We start from the raw sequence: 23,662 nt of genomic DNA, 5'->3' as shown, positions 1-23,662 counted from the left end.
CTGCATGGGCTCCCAACCCCTGGGATGTGCAAGTGGCCATCCACATCAGCCAGCCCTCTCACCTGACTTCTGCATGTCCCCAGGAAGAGACGCCTTTGTTCCTGGCCGCCCGGGAGGGCAGCTATGAGACCGCCAAGGTGCTGCTGGACCACTTTGCTAACCGGGACATCACTGATCACATGGACCGCCTGCCTCGGGACATTGCACAGGAGCGCATGCACCATGACATCGTGCGGCTACTGGATGAGCACAACCTGGTGCGCAGCCCCCAGCTACACGGGGCTGCCCTGGGCAGCACACCCCGCCTGTCGCCCACCCTCTGCTCGCCCAGCGGCTACCTGGGCAACCTCAAGCCCAGTGTGCAGGGCAAGAAGGCCCGAAAACCTAGCACCAAAGGCCCAGCCTGTGGCAGCAAGGAGGCCAGGGACCTCAAGGCACGCAGGAAGAAGTCCCAGGATGGCAAGGGCTGCCTGCTGGACAGCTCCAGCATGCTGTCACCAGTGGACTCCCTCGAGTCACCGCATGGCTACCTGTCGGACGTGGCCTCGCCACCCCTCCTGCCCTCCCCCTTCCAGCAATCTCCATCCATGCCACTCAACCACCTGCCCGGCATGCCTGATGCCCACCTGGGCATCAGCCATCTGAATGTGGCGGCCAAGCCTGAGATGGCAGCACTGGGTGGGGGCAGCCGGCTGGCCTTTGAGCCTGGCCCCCCACGGCTCTCCCACTTGCCTGTGGCCTCCAGCACTGGCACGATCCTGGGTGCCAGCAGCACAGGGGCTGTGAATTTCACTGTGGGCGGGGCTGCAGGCTTGAATGGCCAATGTGAGTGGCTCTCCCGGCTGCAGAGTGGCATGGTGCCCAGCCAGTACAACCCGCTGAGAGGGGCGGTGGCACCCGGCACGCTGAGTACACAGGCCCCCGCTCTCCAGCACACCATGATGGGCTCACTGCCCGGCAGTCTCTCTGCCAGCGCACTGTCCCAGATGATGAGCTACCAGGGCCTACCCAGTGCACGGCATGCCACCCAGCCTCACCTGGTGCAGCCCCAGCAGGTGCCACAGCAAAACTTGCAGATGCAGCAACAGAACCTGCAGATGCCAGACATGCAGCAACCCCAGAGCCTGCAGCCACCTGCGCAGCCACACCTGGGTGTGGGCACAGCAGCCAGTGGCCACCTGGGTCGGAGCTTCCTGGGAGGGGAGCCGAGTCAGGATGTGCAGCCATTGGGCCCCAGCAACCTGACAGTGCACACCATCCTGCCCCAGGAGAGCCAGGCCTTGCCCACCTCACTGCCATCCTCACTGGTCCCGCCCATGACCACTACCCAGTTCCTGACCCCACCCTCCCAGCACAGCTACTCCTCCTCGCCTGTGGACAATACCCCCAGCCACCAGCTGCAGGTGCCCGAGCATCCCTTCCTCACCCCCTCCCCAGAGTCCCCCGATCAGTGGTCCAGCTCGTCGCCACATTCCAACATCTCTGATTGGTCCGAGGGCATCTCCAGCCCGCCCACCACCATGCAATCCCAGGTCACCCACATTCCAGAGGCGTTCAAGTAAACAGCCGCGCCCACGGGACCCCAGCTTCCTTTCCCAAGCCCTGTCGGGTGTGTCCAGTGCTCCAGGATGCTGGGGCCAACCAAAGGAGCCTTTTTTTTTTTAAAAAAAAAAATGTTTTTATACAAAATAAGAACAAGAATTTCATTTTTTTTAGTATTTATTTATGTACTTTTATTTTACACAGAAACACTGCCTTTTTATTTATATGTACTGTTTTCTATGGCACCAGGTAAAAACTTTTGTGTTCCAAGGAAATAAACTAGTTCTTAGAGACATGATTTTCCTACTTAGGGTAAAGATCCTTACATGTTTGTAAAATATAAGCAAAGATTCATGATTTATAAGTGCCATTTATTTATTGATTTCTTTTCAAATTCCAAAAAGAATGCTGGAGGAAGGAGGTTTGACTGTGCTGTCCAGAGTCCTCAGGGTACCCGGCCTTTCCTAGGGGCCCACCAGCCCTGCCTTCCCCCTCCCAGTGTCCCCTGTGTCTGGTGAGAAATTGGGTCTAGAGGGAACTAAGGCAGGACCTTGGCGCCTTGGGCATGTGGACTAATCTGTATCTGAAACAAGAAACTTAAGTAAATGATGTGGTCCACTGTCTTGGTATTTTTAGTGATGGGTCTAAAACACGCTTTGAAAGCTGTGGTCCCGGGAATCCTTCCCTGGTATCAGTCGTGAATCTTTGTTCAGGTCAGTGTTCCTAGTAGTCACTGGTCTTGCAAGTTCCCATTCCCACCAGCCCCTTCCTGACATTGAGGTGTCACATGGAGCAGCCGTCCACCTGTGGAGCGTGGTGCCCACTGGAGGCCACGTGGAGGGGTCCTACCCTCTTCTGGGGAAGGACACTGCATGGGCCATCCTGATAGGGGCCCCAGTCCCTCACCTTGAGCAGCAAGCATGATCCACTTTCAGCAGAGGACAGACTCCACTGCTGAAGGCTCCCGTGTCTGGAGACTTCCAGAGGGCTGGTGTCCACCAGTTCTCTCCCAGCATCCCTGTCTGCCATGGGTAGGCAATCTGTGTCCAGCTCTGGGGGTGTCTGGAGGGCCAGGTAGAGCCTGCTCTGGGGCACTCCCCCTGGTTCAGGGGGACGTTGTCCAGGGGAGCAGCAGATCCTTACAGTATGGAGTATACGCCTGTGGCAGAGTAATGTCTGTAAATATGTTTTTAAAGATGGATTTTGTTTAAAAAATCTAATGGAACAAGTCTGTTTTGTGTCAGATGATGAGGGATGTCAGAATGTGGCCCAGGCCACATGACCTGCAGCTGCCGGAACTGTAGCTCCTAAGAGCACAACCCAGGGATGGCCCTGGGTCGCCCCCAGCCCCTGCCCATTTCCCGAGTGTGTGGGGGCTTGCCCATGGCAGGTGCCTACCTCCTCAGGGCGCTCCTTTGGCTTTTCGGAGGACAGTGTTGTACCATCCGTAGTGGGCATGACCAGACACGCCCTAAGATGTTGATTCTTACTGTTTTATAAAATAGAGTGTAGTTTACAAAAAAAGGAAACTTTAAAAAAGTTTATCTACATGCAGAACTGTAGATGATGGAAATTATGTATTTTTTTTTCATCTTTTGTTAACCGATTTGCAATAAAAATGATGACCATTAGGTCATCCAGATTTTGCTAAACTTGGTGTCATCTGACTCACTTTCTTGGGGCTGTCCTGCTTGGAGATAGCCAGGAGTCTTTGGGTCTTTCTGAAAGGAGAGTCCAGTCATGGCCCACAGGGGAACTGGGGACCACACCATCTGTAGACCCCCATGGGTGTCAGCTCCCACCAAGGCCAGGTACTGGTGGAAGTGGGGACCTGGCTGCCAGCAAGGCATAGGTAGCCTGTTGGAGGGAATACCCTGGGCAGGAGTCCCCACCAGCTCTTCCATCACCTTGTCCATCCTGGGGACAGTACAGAGAGTCCTGCAGTAGGTAGGGGGGATGTGAGGAGGGGTCTTATGGCCCCAGTGAGGACTATAGCCCCAAGAAAGACCCATGGAAGCCACAGCATGTCTGCGTGGGCGGTGTGGATATGGCCTGTGAGTCTGGAAAGCCCTATGGGACCAGAAGGGGTGTGCTGGTGGGCAGTAGGGGCAGCATGTCAGGTACCCAGGGGTGCAGCGCCCAGCACAAGTGCAAGCTCCCTTCTGCCCTTATTTATTGATTTCTTTCCAAATTCCAGAAAGAATGCTGGAGAAGGGAAGTTTAAACTGCACTGGCCCACACCTTGAGGGAGTCACAAACCAAAGCAACATTCCCTCTTAGACTGCCAAGTACTGCCCATCCTGGGCCTGGCTCTCAGAGAACAAGCGTGAGCCCAAGGTTTTCCCACCATGTTGGGATGCCCTGTCCCTTCTGGCACTGTGCTGCCTACCAGAAGAGTGAGGATCAGAGGTTCTTGCCACATTCAGAATTATGGCAAGTGGCCTGATTCTCATTTTCTAGAGGGAGGACTCAGCCTGAACTCTGCCCCAAAAATTCCCAGGACCCAGACCCAGAAATTCCAGTTTTTGGCGTGTGCTCTCTGCAGCTGCGTCCACACCAGCACAGACAGCTAGGTGTCTAGTGTTAGCTAGATGCAAACAGCATGTAGTCTGTCCTTGCTGTGCTGGAAAATCCTAGGTGTCAATTTGGCTGGGCCATTTGGCATACATTCCAAGTGTGTCCCTGAAGGTATGTCTGAGGGTGACTGATGTTTAAATTTGTAGAGGAAAAACAGGGCCCTCCCCAATGTGGGTGGGCTTCATCCAATCAGCTAAAGGCATGAGTAGATCAAAGGCAGAGTAAGAAGCTGAGCACCAGCTGCTGAGCCACACCGCTCTCTTCCCACAGACTCCAGATTCCTGCCAGCTTTGGACTGAAAGCCATCTCAGCACCTTTCCCAGGCCTCTGACTTGCTGAGGACAGCTCTTGGGACTTGTCAGCATGCATCAGTTCTTATGAGCAATCTCTTCCCCTCTGTGTGTACATCCCATGGCTCTGTTCTCTGTACAACCAAACCAATAAAAATACAGTGGAATATCATCTAACCATAAAAAAGGACGAAGCTCTGATACCTGCTACAACATGGATGAAACCTGAGACACCGTGGCTAGTGAAGGGAGCTGTCAAAAAGACCACCTGAGGGGGGATTTCACTTATGAGACAAAGCAGCGGGAGGGACTGCTTGATAGCTCTTGTCTGGCTTTGGGGTGACAGGAGGCTGCGGTGGAGGGGGTGGTACAGTGCCTCGACTACGCAGCACCATTCATCTTACATTCTGCGGGTCTCCCCACAAAACAATATTTATTTACTCATTTTTGTAGCACAAGGCAGTGAATCCAGGGGTGCTCTACCACTGAGCTACAACTCTAGCCCTTTTTCTTTTTTATGCTGAGACAGTCTGATTAAGCTGTTGACTTGATCCTGTGATCCTCCTGCCTCAGCTTCCTGAGTAGTTGAGATCACAGGGTGGACACCATGCCTGGCACAATACATTGTTCCCAAAAGAGAGCAGCCTCCAGCAGTGTATGCACTCCATGAAGTTTGTCCCATGGATGCAAGGACAGGCCTCAGGGGCCCTGCTGCTCTTAAGAACCTGTCTACTCCCAAAGTCATCAGAGCTCCTGGCGAATGGAGGACCTGGAGAGGAGAGAGACGCTTCTGGCATTAAGATGGGCATGCTAGCCATCAGGCCTTGCCCATCTCTTAGCAGAAATATCACAAGGACTAAACCCAGAGTACATGAGGACGCATGGGGACAAGCTGCTTGAAGAAGCAGCCCCAGGCACTGTCCCCTTCTCTCCTGGGGGAGGCCATACCACAGGGGCCTGGCAACTTGCACTCTGAACACGTCAACCCAAGTTGCCCACCCTCCTCCGTGAGCCTCCTCCCTCATGACTGCTGTGCACTTCCGGGGGTCCCACCCCCTTGAGGGAGAGGGGCTTCTTCTGGCTGCAGTGGGGCAGGGTGGGCTCAGCGCTCCCAAAGGCCTTGGGCTGCCTAGCTCAGCCTCCTGGAGGTGGCTCTCTGCCTCCCCCTGCTGACAGCCTTGTGTCAGTGCCCTCTGGCATGCAGAGGGAGGTACTGGGACCATCCATGTGCCATCCCTGAAGCAGTACTATCACTCACTTTAAGGACAAGGAAGCTGAGGCTCAATGGGGTGGGTGACTTGCTCAAGGTCACCCATTCATGTGAGGGCTGTGAGACTCTGGGGTCTGTGGCAGGGGTCACTCCTCTTAGGCTCAAGGAGCCACGGTGCCTAGCCCAGCTGCTGTATACTGGGCAACTGCTCTCAGGAGAGGGGCTGGCAGGCCACTGGGCAAGAGCCAGGCCACAGCTAGCCAGGTACAAGGCAGAATTTCAACCCTGTAGCTGCTCCACTGAGGCCCTTTCTCAGATCCTTGGTCCATCAATCCGGGCCTGCATCTTACACCACCTCCCAGGCTGCAGAAGTCTCTGGCCTTGCTGTTAGTTGTGTTTATCTGCTGGACAGATGCAGTGGCTGAGGGTGCTGTGGATGATGAGAAAGTTAAGCTGGGTTCCTGTCCAGGGGGTGCATCCAGAGTCAGCTCTTCCCACCTGTCTGCCCCATGCAACTCTGCTGCTCGTCTCAGGCACCCAAGGCTGCCTCCAGGACTCCGGCCTCCCTACATCACTGCAGAGCCTTCTGGAAGGCAAAGCAATGATCATGTGTGACTCAGAAGCCCCAGGAAGATTCCAGTTTCCAAATATCCCATGCAAATCTCTTAACAAGACTGCAGAGCCTCACCCCACCAGGCCACACCTCCTGGCCGTGCGTGAAGAAACAGCTCCACATAGAATGTCACTCCTGTCCCTCCTCCAACAGGTGCTTCACAAGGCCCCCTATGCCACTGGCATATCTGCAGCCACCAAGTGTCTGTGCTGTCCATGCCTCACCTCTCCAGCCAAGCCCAGCCCCAGCAGTGCCTCGCAAGTAGCAGGGGTTCAGTCCAGAAGGAAGTCTCGCTGCTTTTTCCAGACCTGCTGTAGCTGAGAGATGCCAGGCAGTTCTCCCTGGTCTCTGCCTGCCCATACCTTCGCTGTGATTTCTCCTTTGCCACCGTGTGAGGAGAGTTCCAGAAGCCCTTGGAGGCAGCCTAGGACAGGGCATGATCCCCACCTGTTTACAGGTGAGGAAACAGAGACTTGGGAGGCCAGGGAGCCCAAGGCTGTATATCTGGGAGATGGCCAAGGGCCTCTGGCTTCTGAAAGCTCACAGTACCACTGGACACAGCAGCCAGCCATTGCTCAAGCCGTTTTACCTGTGCTCTGCCAGCCAGGGGACGCTCCACAGTGAAGAGCTCACCTCTGCTGGGAGGAGGGGCTGTGGGGCCTGATTCCCAGCATTGGCCAGGCCTCTATGGGTACCCCTTTGTCCACAGGTCAGCTCTAGAAAAACCTGCAAGAGCAGATAGTCATGTGATCTTGCTCCATGCCCCCAACAAGGACACACAGGGCTCAGATGCTGCTGACACTGTGAGAGGAATGCTGACATGGTGGCATCTGTCCAGGGAGACTGAGCCACGCTCTGATGTCCTCATGACTGTGAATGTGTGGAAAAGGGCAGTAGGCCTGAGGGTCCTTTCATGCTGCCCACCATGGTCCCCAGGACTTTGCCTCACCTTCATGGACCTGTGACCACTCTCTCCTCACATCTGATCTGGTCACATAATGGCCACCCAGAGCCTACACACTGCAGGGCCCATAAATAGAAGCCACACAACACAACAAAAGTATGACCAACTCCACTTCCTGCCTCCTCCTCCTCCAGGAAGCCCTCCCTGCCAACCAGACCCACCATGAGGTCCTAATATGCTTTGGGCCTGGACCACTCAAGTCAGCCCTATCCCCTTCCTCTCTCCTCCAGCTTTCATGTCCAGGACGGGATCTGCACCAGGGGCTAAGTGCAGTGCCAGCTGCAAAGCAGGCCTACTATGAAATCCCCACTCACACTTGAGGCTGACTCTACACCTAGAAGAACTAAAGAGCAGGGGCTCATGGCCAGGGACCACCCACCTTCATGGGACTGCTGCCTCTCCTTCCAGCATCCCCTGGAGGACTGCCCCTGCCTGCCAGTTCCATATGGCAGCTCATTTCTAGGAGGCTACAAGCTCAGGCTGGTGATGCTGAGTAGGGGCCCTCACCCCACCTAACACCTGCAGTCCAGACCAGCACTGTTCAGTAGAAACATAATGTTAGCCACACACAGAATTTCACACTTCCTAGTAGTTATATTTAAAAAGAAAGAAAGAACAATAACAAAAGAAACAGGTAAAATAAATTTTCATATATTAATCCAATGTGTCCATATATCATTCAACTGGCAATAGAAAGCAACCAATGTCTCAAGACACAGGCTCCAGGGCTCTTTAAATGCAACTTAACCCAATGAAATACTTTGTATTCTTTACAATCTCACGGCTCAGCCCAGCTTGGTGTGGATCAGCCACATGTTATCTAACATGTGCACCTCACATTTAGCCTAGCTTGGTGTGAATCAGCCACATGTTAAGTATCCAGCGGCCACCATGCTGAGCAGCACAGCTGGAGGAAGAGGCTGCCCAGGTCAGGATTCTGTGATGACCTTGACACAGCCCTGTGCTGTGTGCTCTGCAGTCAGGAGCCTTCTGCCAGCTGCCATCCAGCCCACATGGGGGACTACAGGAAGATAGAGATGTGTGTCCAACAACCAAGCATGGAGGAGTGTTGGGAAAAGGGACCAGGGGACACTGCAGACAAGCAGAAGGAGGCCTAACCAGGAGTAGGGATGGCTACCCTGGGCAAGCAGCTCCTTGGCAAGGGCCCCATGTGTTGGCAGCCTGTCACCCTATGCCCCATTGGCCCCAGACAGTCCCTGCTCAAGCCTGTTGTTCTGGTTTCCCATTTCAGTCCCCAAACTGCTAGGTGCTCACTGCTTCCCCTTTTCATAGAAAAGTCCAATGCTCAGAGAGAATAAGGAAACTGACAAAGGCATAGAGCATCTAGGTGCAGTCTGCGTTGTGACCTCAGGCCCTAGTGTCCATAGCCCAAAGGCCTGATGGGCTAGCTGTAGACACCAGGGTACAGAGAGCCCACTTTGGAAGGAGGAGGGAGAGAGAGCAGTCCCAAAGCCCCTGTAAGCTACTAGGTAAGAATCAATACAACTGTCTCTCTAACTAGTCTTTGCCCTGGGGTCTGGGCAGAGCTGAATTCTGCAGTTCATCTCCTTTTTAGATTAGAGTCACCAGGGTAGGGCACAAGCCTTCTCAAGACACAGGCTCCAGGGCTCTTTAAATGCAACTTAAGCCTGGGATTGTTGGCCTTGTCCTTCCTGTCAGAGTGACACCTCTCTGTCCACGGGTCTATTGGAACAAAGTAGCCACAAAGTGCCTTGCCCACTGGGAAGAAGTGGGTCATAAAGGGGGGTCTGGTCCTCGATGTCTCTGCTAGGGGCCCAGGGCTGTCTACCACGTGTCCCCACATTGTTGAAACAGGCTAGAAACCTGGCCTCTGAAAGGCAAATGTTAGCTTTGCCCAGTGGCTCACGGTGCCACGTCAGCCGGGCTGAAAATCGCCCTGCACCACCGGAGGCTCTGCCTGCTTGGCTGCTCCTTTGCCAGCGTCACTGCAAAGAAGCAGCAGAATCACACTCCCTCCTTCTTCCAGGAGGCCTTTCACTCAGAGGCTTTAGCCGCTCGCTACTGCACCCACCGAGGACAGCTGGGCGGGCGGACGTGCCATCCTGATGTTCTCTGAAAGGAGCTGGGGGAATCCTGGGTCCTGTCCTCCCAGGCAGGAGTGCAGGTGAGCGGGCCAGGCCTGGATGGTACTTGTCCCCCTGTCAAGCCCATCGGGAAAATGAAGGTACAGACGAGAGCCCCCGCCTCTTCCCCGAAATCCTCACCGAGGGCTGGAGCTGGGCACCCGGCAGGCGATGGGAGGAGCCGCCGGCGGGCGGCCCGCTCAGGGACTTCACCGTGCCACCGGCTATCTCGCGTTCTACGAGCCCCCGGGCTAGGCGGCCGGGTCCCGCGCTCCGTCTGGGGGACTGCGACTCAGGGCACAGAGAGCACCGCGACTCGCCCGGGAGGAGTCAGGTCGGGGCGGCATGGGAGGACGCTGCAGCCGGGCCGGGCGCCACAAGGCTCCGGGGCTCCCTGCTGCTGGCCGAGGGCCGGCGGGAGTCCTACAGCACCGCCTCGAGCGCTAAGGAGGCCCAGCTTCGCGAGCCGGGTTAGCCCTAAGCAGCTTGGAGCTCAGAAGCTCCAGCGTCACCAGGCAACCAGCCGCGGCCGGCGCGCGCGCGTGCGCAGTCAAGCTTCCGCGCCTGCCCCGCCACTCGAGCAGGCGGTGTGGCGCACGCGCAATCGTCCCACCGGCTTCCAGCCGAGTCTAACGGAAGAAGGGGAGGGATGCACCAGCGTCGGGGCCCACTCGGGAGCTGCCGGCTCCGCGGCGCAGCCGTCCTTGGTGGGTGGAGCTGCTTGCTTCGTTCCTTCTGACAGATTCTCTCTTGGGGTTTTGATTGAAAAATGCTGTCTCTTCTCAGAGAAATCGAGAAAAAAGTGGATGACAGAGCCGGCGTAACCAGGGAGACGTCCGGGGGCCACCCCAGCGGGTAAGGCCTGGGTAGGTGGGCGAGAGGCGGGGCCACGGGCGTGACGAAGGGGTGGGGTGGTAGCGGGAGGGGCGTGGCAAGGGGGAGTGGCGAAGGGAATGGGGCGGGAAGTTCTGGCGCCACGGGGGCGGGGTAAAGGGTGTGGCCAAGAGCGGGATGAAAGAGTGAGGCGGTGAAAGATTGGACGACGATGAGGGGCGGGGCCAAAGGGGCGTGACAAAAGGGAGAGGTAGAGAAAGACGGATGCTAGCAAGGGGAGGGACCAGGGAGCGGGACGAAGTGATGAAAGACTGGACCCTGGTGTGGGGCGGGGCTGGGGGCGTAGCGAAGGATGGGCAGTGAAGGACAGACGCGGCAGGGGCGGGGCTACGGGGGCATGCCTAGAGGATGAGGCGGTGAGAGACTGGGCGAGCCGAGGGGCGGGGCCGGGGCGGGGCCTGGGCGGGGCGCGCACTGACGTCGACGCCGGACACGTCGGCCGGAGCCGGATGTGCCAAGATGGCTGCTGCGGCTACTGTACCTGCGCTCGTCACCGCCGCTGGGTGGGCTCTGGCCCGCAGCCTCTGAGGGGCCAGCCGCGGCCTCGCGGGTGAGGGCCGAGCGGGCGAGGGGTCTGAAGCCGACCGACAGAGCGAGACCGCAGCGGGCGGCGAGCGAGCCCCGAACGGGCGGCGCGTCTCCCGGGACTGCCCCGGGGCCAGGGAAGGCTCAAACCCGGGCCGCCGAGTGCCGGGCCGCCGGCGGCTGGGACGCGTCCCGGGCAGGCCTCTGGGGCTTGTGGCCATCCCGCCGGCCGACGTGGGCCTGAGGAGCTGGAGCTGGCCCGCGTGGACCTGGTGGTGGCGGCTGCCGGGGAGGGCGTGTTGACAGGGCCAGACAGGGACGCTGCGAAAGAAACCCGCAAGTTTTCAGGAGAGCGCGTCTAGGGGATTTCTGTGGCAGCTTGGCGTGACCCTGGCGTTGAGGGCTCTGAACTTGTTTGGTCCTGGTCGGCCGGAATGCTTTTCCTCAGCGATGCTCCTGTGATCCAAGGGCAGCCTTGTTGATTTGTGATTTCCTGGCAGGGTCATCAGGATGTCGCAAGGGAAGTCGAGGACTGTGCTTTTTATTAGGGGTTAGAGGAATGTGGATATTACAGTGGCTTGTCCAGATGTTTCAAAGCCACTTAGAATCAGTTTTTGCTGCTTCACTTAAAAACGTTTTTAAGTGGCTTATAGATTGGGCATGGATTGCTTTTACTATTTCGGTTCAAATATGTATGGTGCGTTGTTAGCAAGATAGACAGTAGTGGGATGCAAGAGTCACAGATGGTTGTTCCTTAGTGGTACTTTCTCAAGTTTACCACAGTGCAGCCTCCCTGCAGTTTTTTCCTCATCCCCCCTAGGGTTTCTGTGCTGGTATCTTGAAAAGACAAGAGGCAAAATGGTGATTCATTCTTGTTCTTATGACTTGGTAACCCCTCATAGCAGTTACCTCAGTGAATTTCCAGGTCGTCCTGGAAAAAAGTTTTCTAGGAGATATTGTGTACGTCCTAATGTGATCCCTTTTGTTTCTATAAACATCTTCATGAGTGTCAGTGCCCCTGTGGATTTTTATCACTTTTAGCAGCATTTAGACTCCTCAGCTCCCTCTGACATTGCTTTCTTCAACACCTGAATGTCTTTGGTACCACTTCTAACTTAGAAGAGAAGGAATTTATTGTGTGTGTGTGTCAAGTATCCCTAGTCTGATAAGAGTGCAGTAAAAGGCACGGTGAGGGAGATTGTAGGCAGAGGATAGTTCATTACTTTTCATTGGTGTTCCTTTTGGCTGGAGGCAGTGAGAGGAAAGTGGGTTTCTGTGCTAAGTACTCCAGTCCCACAGCCAGAGACTTATACTGCAAATAGTCTTGCATAAATATCCCGGTAGCTAGGAAGCAGTTGAGCTAAAGAGCAGGGTTTATGAATAATGCATCTTTGAGAAGATCAGCCACTCTGTCTGAAACAGGTGTCTTTTTGAAAGTTAAAGACTTGCTGAACAGAATAAAAATTTCCATGATCCTGAGATAGATGATAGGCCATTTATTGTTTTACTGTCAATGAGTAGAGAAGAAGATTAAAAGAATAATGTTCAAGTCATAAGATTGCTCCCAATGGAATTGCCATATTGCTAAAAAAAAGAAAAGAAAAGAAAAAAAAAATCCCAGTTAGGATGCTGGCAGCTGCTCTTTTTAGATGACTGTTTGCTTATAAAACAGTTGCACATTGAGCAGAATTGAGAAAATAATTGTAAGTTTCTATGAATCGTACAGGTGCAACCTGTACAATTTAGATTCTGGTAAAATTTCCATATTAAACAGTAGTAGAGATTGGGCTGGAATCCACTGTGAGTAGAATCCTATCAGAAAAAAATCATATTAATTCTCTTATTTTATAAATGAGAGAAACTAGTTTGTTGCAGAAAGAGAAGTGCCACTCCACTGGACACCCAGTCTTGTCACAGTAATACCTAATGAATGAATCCTCTAGGCCTCTGCTGTATTTTGTTTTATGTATTTATGTTTTTGTTTTTAATTGTGCAAGGGTGGTTCTTGTCCTGCAGGAACTCCTAGAATACCTGTTTATTCTTGCAGCCATTTTAGGAGGGGTTGGAAGTCTCTATGTCCTGCCTGTGGGTACAGGAATTGCTGTATACATGGTGGCTCTGTAGCTGGTTGGACAGATGGAGGCAGATGCAGTTCATAGGGAGAAAGAGGGGGAAGGGAGACTTTGTCTCTACTTTGGGTACATCTAAATGATGCTGTAAATGTTCTTTGATTTATTATTTTTTTAAATAAAAATTGGGGAGGGGGGAGATTGGGTATTGAATCCAGGGGCGCTTAACCACTGAGCTACATCCCCATCCCTTTTTCTTTTTTATTTTGAGACAGGCTCTTGCTAAGTTGCTGAGGCTGACCTCAAACTTGGGATCCTCCTGCCTCAGCCCTCAAGTTGCTGGGATTACAGGTGTGTGCCAAGGTGCCCAAGTCTTCTTTGTTTAAAATGACAGTTTAGGGCTGGGGTTGTGGCTCAGGGGTAGAGCGCTTGCCTAGCACATGTGAGGCACTGGGTTCGATTCTCAGCACCACATTTAAGTAAATAAATAAAATAAAGGCCTATCAACAACTAAAAAAGTATTTTAAAAATAAATAAATAAAGGTATTATGTCCATCTACAACTAAATTTATTTTTTTTTTAAATTACAGTTTAGAACCAAGTGAACTCTCTGGTATTATTTCTTATTGAGTCTACTGGAGTTGAGTGTATTTCAAAGTGCTTGTCAGTTGGAAAGGGTCCCTATTGACATAGGAAGCAGTGGGCAGTTATAATAGTTATTCATTTATGGCACTGGTTTTCAAGTGGGATTTTCATTTGTAAATGACTTTACTTAAAATGCATACATCAATTTTTTGTTTTTTTTTTTCCGAGTATCAGAAAGATTTCCAAGGACAAAAACAATGTACATCTGCAAAGACATATGAATTGAACTCTGGAGGCCTCCCAAGATTTCTACTTTCAGTTTAATTTTCTTTTGGATTAGTGAAACAAATATGTTCAGGAGGGTTGTGCTGGGGAGAAAGACTGACACCGGAAAGAACTTTCAAGGTGCCAAACTTGAATCTTTGCTTCAAGAGGACATGTTAGCTAGTCAAGATTGCACCTGCTGAATTCGGTTCTAAAACGAATAACGGAAAACAGTATGGATTTTACCCTTTTGTTTTCTAGAAGAGTTTCTGTTGTGCTAGCATTTTTTCCTATTGGAAATTTTGTGATCTAGTCATTTGGAAAGTTAGAAAGCTGTAGTAAATTTATCAGCCTGGTTATAACTTTAGTGGTTAGAGGCAATGTCATTTCACTGTTACCAAAGGAAAAACCAGGCATTATACAAAAAACAAGACCTGTATATGGTGAGAAAAAAGGCATTTAGTAGCTTTTGTAACTGTATTTTTTTTTTTCGAGAGAATTTTTTAATATTTATTTTTCTAGTTTTTGGCGGACACAACATCTTTGTATGTGGTGCTGAGGATCAAACCCGGGCCGCACGCATGCCAGGCGAGTGCGCTACTGCTTGAGCCACATCCCCAGCCCGTAACTGTATTTTATAATGCTTTTTCATTAAAGGAAGCGTAAGAGCAAAGTTTAAACTCTGTTTTCTAGATTTAAAGTTAACATGCATGAAAAGTATGATGTGTAGTTTTTCTTTCTTTTTTAAAAAATATTTATTTTTTAGTTACAGGTGGACACAATATCTTTATTTTATTTATATGTGGTGCTGAGGATCAAACCCAATGCCTCATGCATACTAGGATACCTCTCTACCTCTGAGCTACAACCCCAGCCCTAATCTGTCTTTCTTACTAGTAGGGTTGGCTTTTCCTGCATCTGGTGAGGTGCACAGGGGAGTGTTGAAGACCAATGGGCATTTTCTGGCTATGTGTCAGACTGGAGGTCAGGCTCACCTTGTCTAGCGCATGTGAGGGTCCAGAGAGTCCTTGGGCAGGCCAGGTAGGGAATGCAGAGGGGCAGGGGCTGTCTGAACTCTCAGCTAGCTGACGTCTAGGCTGTCAGTGTCCATATTTTATCTACTCCCAGAATTCTCCAGGGTAGTTCCCGAGGACAAACTTTCTCTGCTGGGGTGGGTATATGGGAGAGATACAATCCTTAGGATTTAAATAACTTCAAGTCATGTTTAATTCTTTTCTTTTAAATACTTTTTCTGATTGATATCAGGACTTTGAACATATGGGTTTTATGTTTATTTTTCCTTTTTTCTTTTTCAGCTCAGATTAAGGAAAAAACTCTACCCTGCCTTCTCTGTAAGCAGCATCTCCTTGTGCAAGAGGTCCATTATGCAGCCACCACCCCAGGCAGTCCCATCTGGCATGGCTGGACCTCCTCCGGCTGGGAATCCTCGGAGCATGTTCTGGGCTAACAGCCCTCACAGGAGACCAGCCAGTAATAACATACCAGTGACTCCAATAAGTTTCCCATTGCAGCCAGTAACAGATCCGTTTGCTTTTAGTAGACAGACGCTCCAAAATACACCATTGGGTGGTTCCTCTAAAAGTGACCTACCTGTTTTGCATAGCTCAACCCTCCCAGCATTTTCTCAATGGCCTGGTTTGCCTGTGCCTCACACAAATGCCGGGGATAGCTCCCAAGGACCCTACGAGCCTCTGCCAGGACCTCTGTCACAGCCTGGGCCAGAGGCCAGTCTCCTTCCTACTACATCCATCTCTTCTCTGCTGCCTGGGCCTGAGATGAACAGGAATTCGGAGGTTGGCTCCACCTCAGGGCCTGAAGTTCAGACTCTGCCACATCCACCTCATTACATTCCAGGAATGGGTCCTGACCAGTCTCAGGGGAGCCATCTGCATGGGAGTGGGTCTGGACCTGATCAACCCTTGAATAAGTATACCCCACAAGATGGTGCTGTGGCCCCAGCAGCATCCCCTTTATTCTCCCAGCCTCAACAGATGCCAGGTCAGGGGGCACCAGTGTGGGGAAGCCCACAGCCCTCCCATCAGCACCACTGCCCCTGCCCAGCAGGACTTGTTCAGAGCATAGGACCCCAGGCTCCCAGTGCTCCCCATTTTCCTGCTCCTTCCAACCTGCACCATGGTCTTGGCCAGGAGTCCCATAGCCCACTTGTGTCTCCTCCAGAACATTTGGCTGCTGGTGGAGGGAATGAATCAGTCCGCCTGCCTAGTGGAAACCACTCAGCAAGTAACTTGCATCCTGAACATGCGCTGGGGCAGAATTCCAGAAGCAGGAGTACATGGGCAAGCCAGGAATTCAGACAGAATCCAGCAGCGAATAAAGAGCATTTGCCAGACCCTGCCATTGTCAATACTCTCACTCAGGGAAATAGCCCCGAAAACCACGTGCACTATCCCTCAGCAGCTGGGAGTAGTCGGTCCCCTCCAGAAACAGGCTCAGGAGTGCTCTCAATGTTTTTCCAAGGAGAAGAGACAGAAAATGAAGAGAATCTCTCATCTGAAAAAGCCTGCTCCTCTGGGAGGTTGGGTTTCGATGATTTCTCCTCCAGTCCTGCACTGGGCCAGCCACTGCCCCCTGCACACGTAGCTGGTGGCACCTACCAGGCCTTTCCCAAAGGCCCCAACACTGAGGCCACACAGCAGGAAGGAGACACACAGTCATATTTTTCTCACTCTGCAGGAATCCAGCATGATAAGCAGACCAGTAAAAGTGTTGCTTCTGTTGCCTGGGGTGATGCAGACAATGCTGGGGCTCATGATGCCAGTAGCTCACGATGTGAGAATGTTGAGAACTTAGAATTCATTCAGAATCAAGAAGTTCTGCCAAGTGAGCCTGCAAGTTTGGACCCTTCCTCTCCCAGTGACCAGTTCCGACATGGGCCCCTTCCTGGACCAGCTGTGAGGCAGAGTGCTGTGGGCCTCACCAGAGGTGGGGGGCTGAATCTCGAGGCTCCTGAGGCACCACTGCATCCCACACGATCTGACAGTGTGTCATCCAGCTATGGCAGCCAAAGCCATAGGAGTCTTCCAGGGTCAGCCAGATCGCAAGAGCCAGTAGGCACGTTCATTCAGCAAGAAGTAGGAAAACCTGAGCATGAAACTGCAGGAGGCTTTTTTAAGCAAATTGGTTCTTCTCCTATAGGAGGTGAGACAGATGAGACCACTGGAAACCAGAATTACCGGAGCAGCCTGTCCCAGCCCTCTACCCCAAGTCCCCCGAAACCTACAGGGATATTTCAGACAAGTGTAAATAGTTCTTTTGAACCAGTAAAATCCCACTTAGTTGGGGTAAAACCAGTTGAGGCAGATCGCGCCAACGTGGTAGGTGAAGTGAGGGGGAGCCGAGACTGCCAGAAGCAGCATAGACCAGCTGCTGCTCCACCTGATGCCTCCCCAGGTAACCTGGAGCAGCCACCAGATAACATGGAGACACTGTTTGCACCCCAGGCCTGTTCTCTGCCTCATACCACCACCACAGAAGCTGGGTATTTGCTTCCGCACACGGTGGGGCTACCTTTGGATGCTGGGCGCCCAACACCTGAGAAGAGGCCCTCAGCCAGGGCCCAGGGGGCCACAAAGTGTGAAAGCCCAGCAACGACTTTGTGGGCACAAGATGAGCTGCCAGATTTTGGTGGCAATGTCCTTCTAGCCCCTGCTGCTCCTGCACTTTATGTTCCTGCAAAACCTCAGCTGTTGGCAGTTGTGCAGCCTCCAGAAGAGGGGGTATCTATGCAGCAGTTGCGGAAGCCAGCTTCTGCCCAAGTTTTGCAGAGTCGAGTTGGCCTTGGTGCCTCTGAGAACCTTGAGAACCCTCCAAAGGTGGGAGATGAGGAAACCCTGCAGTCCCAGGCAGGTTCTGGTTATGTGAGTTTACTGTCCTCACCACCTACTGAGTCTCTGCAGAATCAGCCCGTCTTGATCGCCCAGCCTGATCAAAGCTATAATTTGGCTCAGCCCATTAATTTTTCTGTGTCCTCACTGAATCCTAATGAGAAGAATCAGTCCTGGGGAGATGCTTTGGTGGCAGATAAATCCGCAGGAAGCAACCAGGCTCTCAGTGGTGATTCTGGAGAACATGCTGCTTTGTCCAGGGTTCCAACAAGTGCTGTCACTGGCTTATCTCTGCCAAACAGTCTTACCCCGAGTAATGTCCCACATAGTTCTGGGTCTTCTGAAATGGTTGCTAATCAGCCTGCCAGTTTGCTGGTTCAAACACCACCCCATCCAGTTCCAAAGAGTATGCTTCCAGAAAGTCAGAATACTCACAGTTCAGCAAAGGTCCTTCCTGAGTTTGTCAGCAGACCTACGGGAAGCACAATTGCATTGTCAGTTCCACCCACTCACGGTACTTCGGTATTTGGTAGTGATGAGGCAAATTCCTCCAGTAATCGGGAAGAAACTGTTGGTACTCTAGACTTGACTTTAAGTGGAGCTTCGGGAAATCCTGTGAGAGTGTACAGCCCATCCCATCCTGATGGCCCAGCTTCCCAACAAGCCATTGCCAGTCATCCTAGACAGCCTGGGCCTGGGGCTCCTAACCCAGATCGTTTCTATCAGCAGGTGATGAAAGATGCACAAGACCAGGCTGGCATAGAAAGAGCCCAGCCAGAGCTGGTACCTCCCCAGCCCCAGGCTTCTCTCCAGCATGTGCCCCAGGCGGCATTTCCAGAACCTTCAAATCCAGAAAGCCCTGCCATACAAGGACAGTCCAAAAACTCAACCCACCCACCAACAAGCCCAGCCCCAGCTGAAACAGGTCAGAAGGTGCCTCCTCGGCCACCTCAGTCCTCAAGTGCATCTGCTGTGTCCACCAGCTCAAGTCAGGCAGCCGTCCGTTCAGAGCAGCCATGGCCGCACCCACCTGCAAGTGCGTTTGGCCCACCACCTCAGGACCTGGCATCCTACTATTACTACAGGCCACTGTACGATGCTTGCCCGCCTCAGTACCCGCCGCCCTACCCTCCAGAGGCTGGGACGGCCTCCCTTTATTACCAGGTAGAGTTGTTTAACCATCTATCTGCCCTCACTTTGGCTTGTCAGGTTTCTTCCTCTTGTGGAACCCTCCTCAGTGGTGACTTCTCTGTTTAATTTAGACCCAGTCAGTGCCTCTGAGAAAAGTCCTCCTGGGCCATGAGCACAGGCCCTGTCTTAGAGGTTCCTATTGAATGTTAGAATATTGGATTATGTTTCATACCAGCATTATGGTATTTTTGTGTAACCCAGTGTCCCCAGGTTACATGATAAAAAGAGCCTTTGTTTCCTGGAACCTGTCAGCTTACTGCAGAGTCAGAGCTCTGCGATGCACACTTGGGAAGCCAGCCTAGCCTCTGGAGCTTTGCATGGTTTTAAACAAAAACACCAATATAAGAAGTGACAGGAATAACCAGAGAGTTGTTATCCTCAAGAATGAAAATATTAAGAAAAACCCACGTGTGGAGTAGTGGAGAGAGGTGGGATTCCATAACTCCTTTCAAATGTGCGGTGATTCCGCAGCGGAGGGAGAAGGTCCTGCCTTGTTCTTTCCTGTCTTTGCAGTGCTGCTAGCTGCTGACTGCTGTTTATTTTAGGTTGCATTTAATTCTGCGATAGCTTGAAAAAATATAGTCCAAGTGGTTATTATCTGCTTTTCCTCACCTCTGTCCAGAAGGGTAGCATTGTGTTATGTAGAGTTTGAAAATCATTCTGCTGTATATGGAGCCTGGCAATATTGAACTCTTGTGCTGCCTGAATTCTTGGCCCCCAGTTGTGCAGGAGGGCCTTGATAGGGAGGGGCCTGGGGAGCAGCGTTGGGCTGCCTGTGGCTGTGGCTTGCTCTCTCTCCCAGGGCTAGAGCATCGCCAGTGATGTACGTGTGGGCACTTGCACATTGGCCCAAAACCATTTTTTCCTTTTGTTGCCGCATCTCTAGTAGGTGGTCAGAATGAATCTGTTTCCCCTGATTCCATGTTACCTGCCAGGTGACCGCAAAGGTGCGATATTCAGACACAAGAGGATGCATTTGCTGGCACCTACACATGCCTCTCTTCAGACCCTCTTTAGGCCCTCCTCATGCATCTGCCCTCCTTCGTGACTGGGTCGAGGCCCGGATTATTTTGTGATAGGGCTGGCAGTTTCTTAGAGGAAGTTATAAGGCTCTTTTTGAGGCTGCCCTTGGTTGTAGGACCCTTGGCTCTGTTGCTCACTGAGTGGTGGCCGAGGCAGGCCACACACTTGGTCAAACACAGACCCTCAAACAGTCTACACAGCCCTTCCAGGCTGCCTGCTGACACACTAGCCTTCGGGGCCCCTCTGTGCTGTCTCCTGAACGAGGCCTGGGTTGTCAGTTTGGGGAAGGCCTTGCAGCCTGCCTGGGGATATGAACTTCGCCTTGTGGTTTCATCTGATGAGGAAGTCTGCCTTCGGCCCTGCTTTTGGAGGGTGGTTGTCTATAGAGTGCATAGAGCTGGAACTGGCTGCTCTTGATTGGAATCCTGACAGTCCCCAAAACTTCTTCCCACAGGATATGTATGGCCTGTATGAACCTCGATACAGGCCCTATGACAACTCAGCACCTGCTTACACCGAGAATTACCGCTACTCGGAGCCTGAGCGACCCAGCTCCCGAGCAAGTCACTGCTCTGACCGGCCCACTCCCAGGTAGGAGCTGCGTCCCTCACAGCACTAAACTCTTGCACCCAGTCATGTGTTTTGTGTCTCTGGCTGTAATGGTAACTTAGTGATTGCCATGTTCTGTGTCTGTAAAGAATTGTGCAAACCTCTTTTAACACATGTTCATTCATGTTCATCAGCATGGCCAGATGGCCAGATGTGTGTTTCAGTTGAATTAAACACACTGCCACATGCAGTGCTAGTGGAGCTGGTCAACTGGTATTTGGCCACCTCTGTACTCATACACTCCCTGCCTCTGGACTGGTGATTTCTTCCTGTCAAGTGGTCCTTGCTCAAGCAGTTTGCTGATAGGTGATTAGGGTTCTTAGACTATGGCCATTTTTTTTTTTTTTTTTAAAGAGAGAGAGAGAGAGGGAGAATATTATTTATTTTTTAGTTTTTCAGCAGACACAACATCTTTGTATGTGGTGCTGAGGATCGAACCCAGGCCGCATGCATGCCAGGCGAGCGCACTACCGCTTGAGCCACATCCCTAGCCCAACTATGGCCATTTTTAATTGGCGCAGACTTCTCCAGAGTTTCAGACACCTGCAAGAACTGGCCACAGAGACAGCATAATCCTGGGATCTGTCAGGCAGCTCCAAAATGCAGGACCTGAAAGCCTATGTCCTGTGCCTGATGGCCTTCTCTGCCAGAGGCCTGTAAGTGTCTCTGGCCTGCATGTCTCCTACACTGGTGGTCCCTGCCTGTTTTGCAGTTGCAGAGGAGATATCTAGAAAGAGCCATGGCATCATGCCTTCCCTGAGTAAACTTCCTGCAGGTCAAAGTCTGCCTGCAATCCTCAAGCCAAGAGACTGCTTCTGATCTCTGTCCCTCAGAGTTGTTAGCGGAGATGAGTGAAGTAGGGGGAGTGGATCCTCGTCACTGCTGACTGTGCCGTCTCAGCTCAGTCATTGTTCCTTGTCAGGCAGAGTGAAGGAGTTTTGCCTCACAGGAGTAGGCTTTGTCACAGGGCGTGTTGCTGTAGACTTAGCAATGAACAGGAACGTGGTCCAAAAGCAAAAAGCTCCAACACTTTACATGTGCTTTCTTTCAGAAGTGTCTGAATACTGATCCTTTGTGGCTTTCTGGTGATTTCTTGGAAAACAGAATGCTGTGCCTGTGAACCTTTGCCCATTTAGCTGCCCCCTGGGCCCCTGGTTGTAAAGGCACACACCAGTGTGTAGGCGTGAGTCGCTGGCCATTCCTGGTGCTGTAAAGCATGAGGACACTGACACTGGCTTTCTGTCTCCCAATACATTGTGGGCAAAGGGTGCAGCTCAGTGGTGGAGCAACTGCATAGCCTACACAGGGCCCTGGGTTCCATCCTTAGCACTGCAAAATAGAGACTTGATTGTGATAAAACTCCAGGGCCATGCCACCTGGGAAGCTGGGCATGGTGATAGATTCTGGGCACGGTGGTAGAGAGTTTGTTGATTCAGAGCCTGTGAGGGGAGAGAGTGGTTCCTAGAGCCCAGAGGGAGCACACAGAGGAGAGCAGAGTTGGGTGAGCTTCTCACCGCCCAGTGTTCCTTCCACTTCCCACCTGTAGGACCACTTGTAAAGTAACTTCGAGTGGGAGGAGGGGGCTCTGTGCCTTGGCAGACCTCTGGGACAGGCAAGGCCAGGCATCCACAGGGTGGTTTCATCCCTGTGTCACAGCCTAGAGGGTAATTTCCTCTTCTCAGCCTTGCTAGGGTGTGTACACATGCATTCATGTATAGTGTTATGCTTACCTTGAGTGTTAGCCACCTACCTTCAGTGTTAGCCGTTCCCTCAGCCTGTTGGCTGGTAGCTGCAGGATCTGTGCATGGTCAGGACAGTCTTCTGTGGCAGTGTCCTTCCTGAAGGGTGGGCAGGTGGTGAGGTCAGCTGAGGAGGTGGCGTGCTCTTGGTTTGGCTCTGTGTCAGGCCACTTTTCTAGGACCACTGCTCTGCAGACGAATGTGATCACATGTGGCCAACTAGACTGAGCAGCCGAGCAAGCAGAAGGGGATGGATGGCTGGACCTTGCTACTGGTGCTGTGCCAGCCAAGCAGTCAGACGTGGCTCAGTGACACTCCTGATGGAGTATGAGAAAAGCCACATTAAGAAAAAAAAAATGACTATTAGAATAGTCAAATATACTATTAAGTCCTTTTAAGAGTCCTAAAAGTATCAGAACCTATTATACTTGATCATTTGCTGAATCCCACCTTTCTGATAGAGTCAGGGTTGTGGCTTGGTTTATCCAAAGGAATGCATGCCAGGCTCTTCACAGTAGGTGCTCCCCAGGCCAGGGAATGTACATGTGGCTAGTGATCTGCTGTAAAGGCTAGTGAAATTGGCATTTTAGGTTGATCTTAGGCCCAGCACTTTTTCCTTTTCCTTAGTACATCAAGAACTCTTACAGGATGAAGCCCTGAGAACACAAAGGGTTGTTTTTCTTTTGCTGAGCCCTGTTAGTGAATTTGCTGAGCTGTTTCAGTTAGCCACATGGTGGGAATCCATAATCTCATTCTCTGTTTTGGATCTTCTAATCAGAACATCCTTTTTTCTTTCTTCTGGTACTGGAGATTGAACCCTGGGGCTATTTGCTTTTATTTTGAGACAGGATCTCACTAAGTTGCTGAGGCTGGCCTCAGACTTGAAATCCTCCTCCTCAGCCTTCCTAGTTGCTGGGATTACAGGCATGCCCCTGTATCTGGCAACCAAAGCACTTTGATGAATGTCAGCTTATGTACTTTGTATTGACTGCTGTCTTAGGTAATGTGGTTTTAACAGCTATGTGTTTTTCAGGCAAGCATATCCTGAAGGGTACTATAATTCCAAGAGTGGATGGAGCAGTCAGAGTGATTACTATGCAAATTACTACTCGGGCCAGTATGATTACGGAGGTATGTGGAGGAATTGCAGCCACTGGCTGCTATGTTGTCAGAAGGCTGCTCCTTAGTGGGCAGCTGTGTCTGCACTGTGCTTTCCTGGATTAAAGGAGCTGACTTCCTTTTCAGTAGCTTCTTTGTGTTTTCATCCATGAGCCAAGGTCATTGAAAGTTCTGTGCACCTGAAGGCACATGCGACTTCACTGCAGCCGAGGGGGCTCTGTAGTATTGGTAGTGGTCCCTGATGTTTTAGAAGAGTGCAGTATCAGCAATTCTGGGCTGTCTTGTCCATTTGTGACTACTCTGTGAGCTGATGAAATGAAATTAAATAAAAACTCGCTCTCCATTCCCACCAGTCATGTCTGTGTGCTCAGAGACCACCCAAGGCCTACCACTTGGCAGTGATGAACATAGATGGTGCTATCATGGCAGTTGGAGATGCTTTGCCACCTCTCAGGCAGCCTGAGTGGCACGTGGCCA

General features: G+C 51.9%; 2 protein-coding genes across 12 annotated transcripts in view; both read left to right on the top strand.

Annotated features, from left to right (window-relative positions):
• The window catches only part of Notch1 (notch receptor 1), a 43,952-nt gene extending 40,758 nt beyond the window's left edge, over window positions 1–3,194 (top strand). For all 4 annotated transcript variants that reach the window (XM_078048686.1, XM_078048685.1, XM_078048688.1 and 1 more), the window contains one exon: window positions 84–3,194. In XM_078048686.1, coding sequence (XP_077904812.1) covers window positions 84–1,562 — 1,479 coding nt within the window. In that variant the 3' untranslated portion in view covers window positions 1,563–3,194. The remainder of the gene's footprint in view (window positions 1–83) is intronic.
• Window positions 3,195–9,878: 6,684 nt separating this feature from the next.
• Window positions 9,879–23,662, top strand: part of Sec16a (SEC16 homolog A, endoplasmic reticulum export factor) — a 34,586-nt gene continuing 20,802 nt past the window's right edge. For 3 of the 8 annotated variants that reach the window (XM_078048696.1, XM_078048697.1, XM_078048689.1), the window contains exons 1-5: window positions 10,602–10,745; window positions 13,065–13,140; window positions 14,955–18,668; window positions 20,173–20,309; window positions 23,100–23,197. In XM_078048696.1, the coding sequence (XP_077904822.1) occupies window positions 15,024–18,668; window positions 20,173–20,309; window positions 23,100–23,197 (3,880 nt within the window). In that variant the 5' untranslated portion in view covers window positions 10,602–10,745; window positions 13,065–13,140; window positions 14,955–15,023. Of the gene's footprint in view, window positions 10,157–10,601; window positions 10,746–13,064; window positions 13,141–14,954; window positions 18,669–20,172; window positions 20,310–23,099; window positions 23,198–23,662 lie in introns of those variants that run through there. The other 5 variants (XM_078048691.1, XM_078048695.1, XM_078048690.1 and 2 more) reach the window with 5 other exon arrangements.

The sequence above is a fragment of the Ictidomys tridecemlineatus genome, chromosome 4 (assembly GCF_052094955.1).
Source record: "Ictidomys tridecemlineatus isolate mIctTri1 chromosome 4, mIctTri1.hap1, whole genome shotgun sequence".
Lineage (NCBI taxonomy): Eukaryota > Metazoa > Chordata > Mammalia > Rodentia > Sciuridae > Ictidomys > Ictidomys tridecemlineatus.
This window is presented reverse-complemented; position numbering and strand designations above follow the sequence as displayed.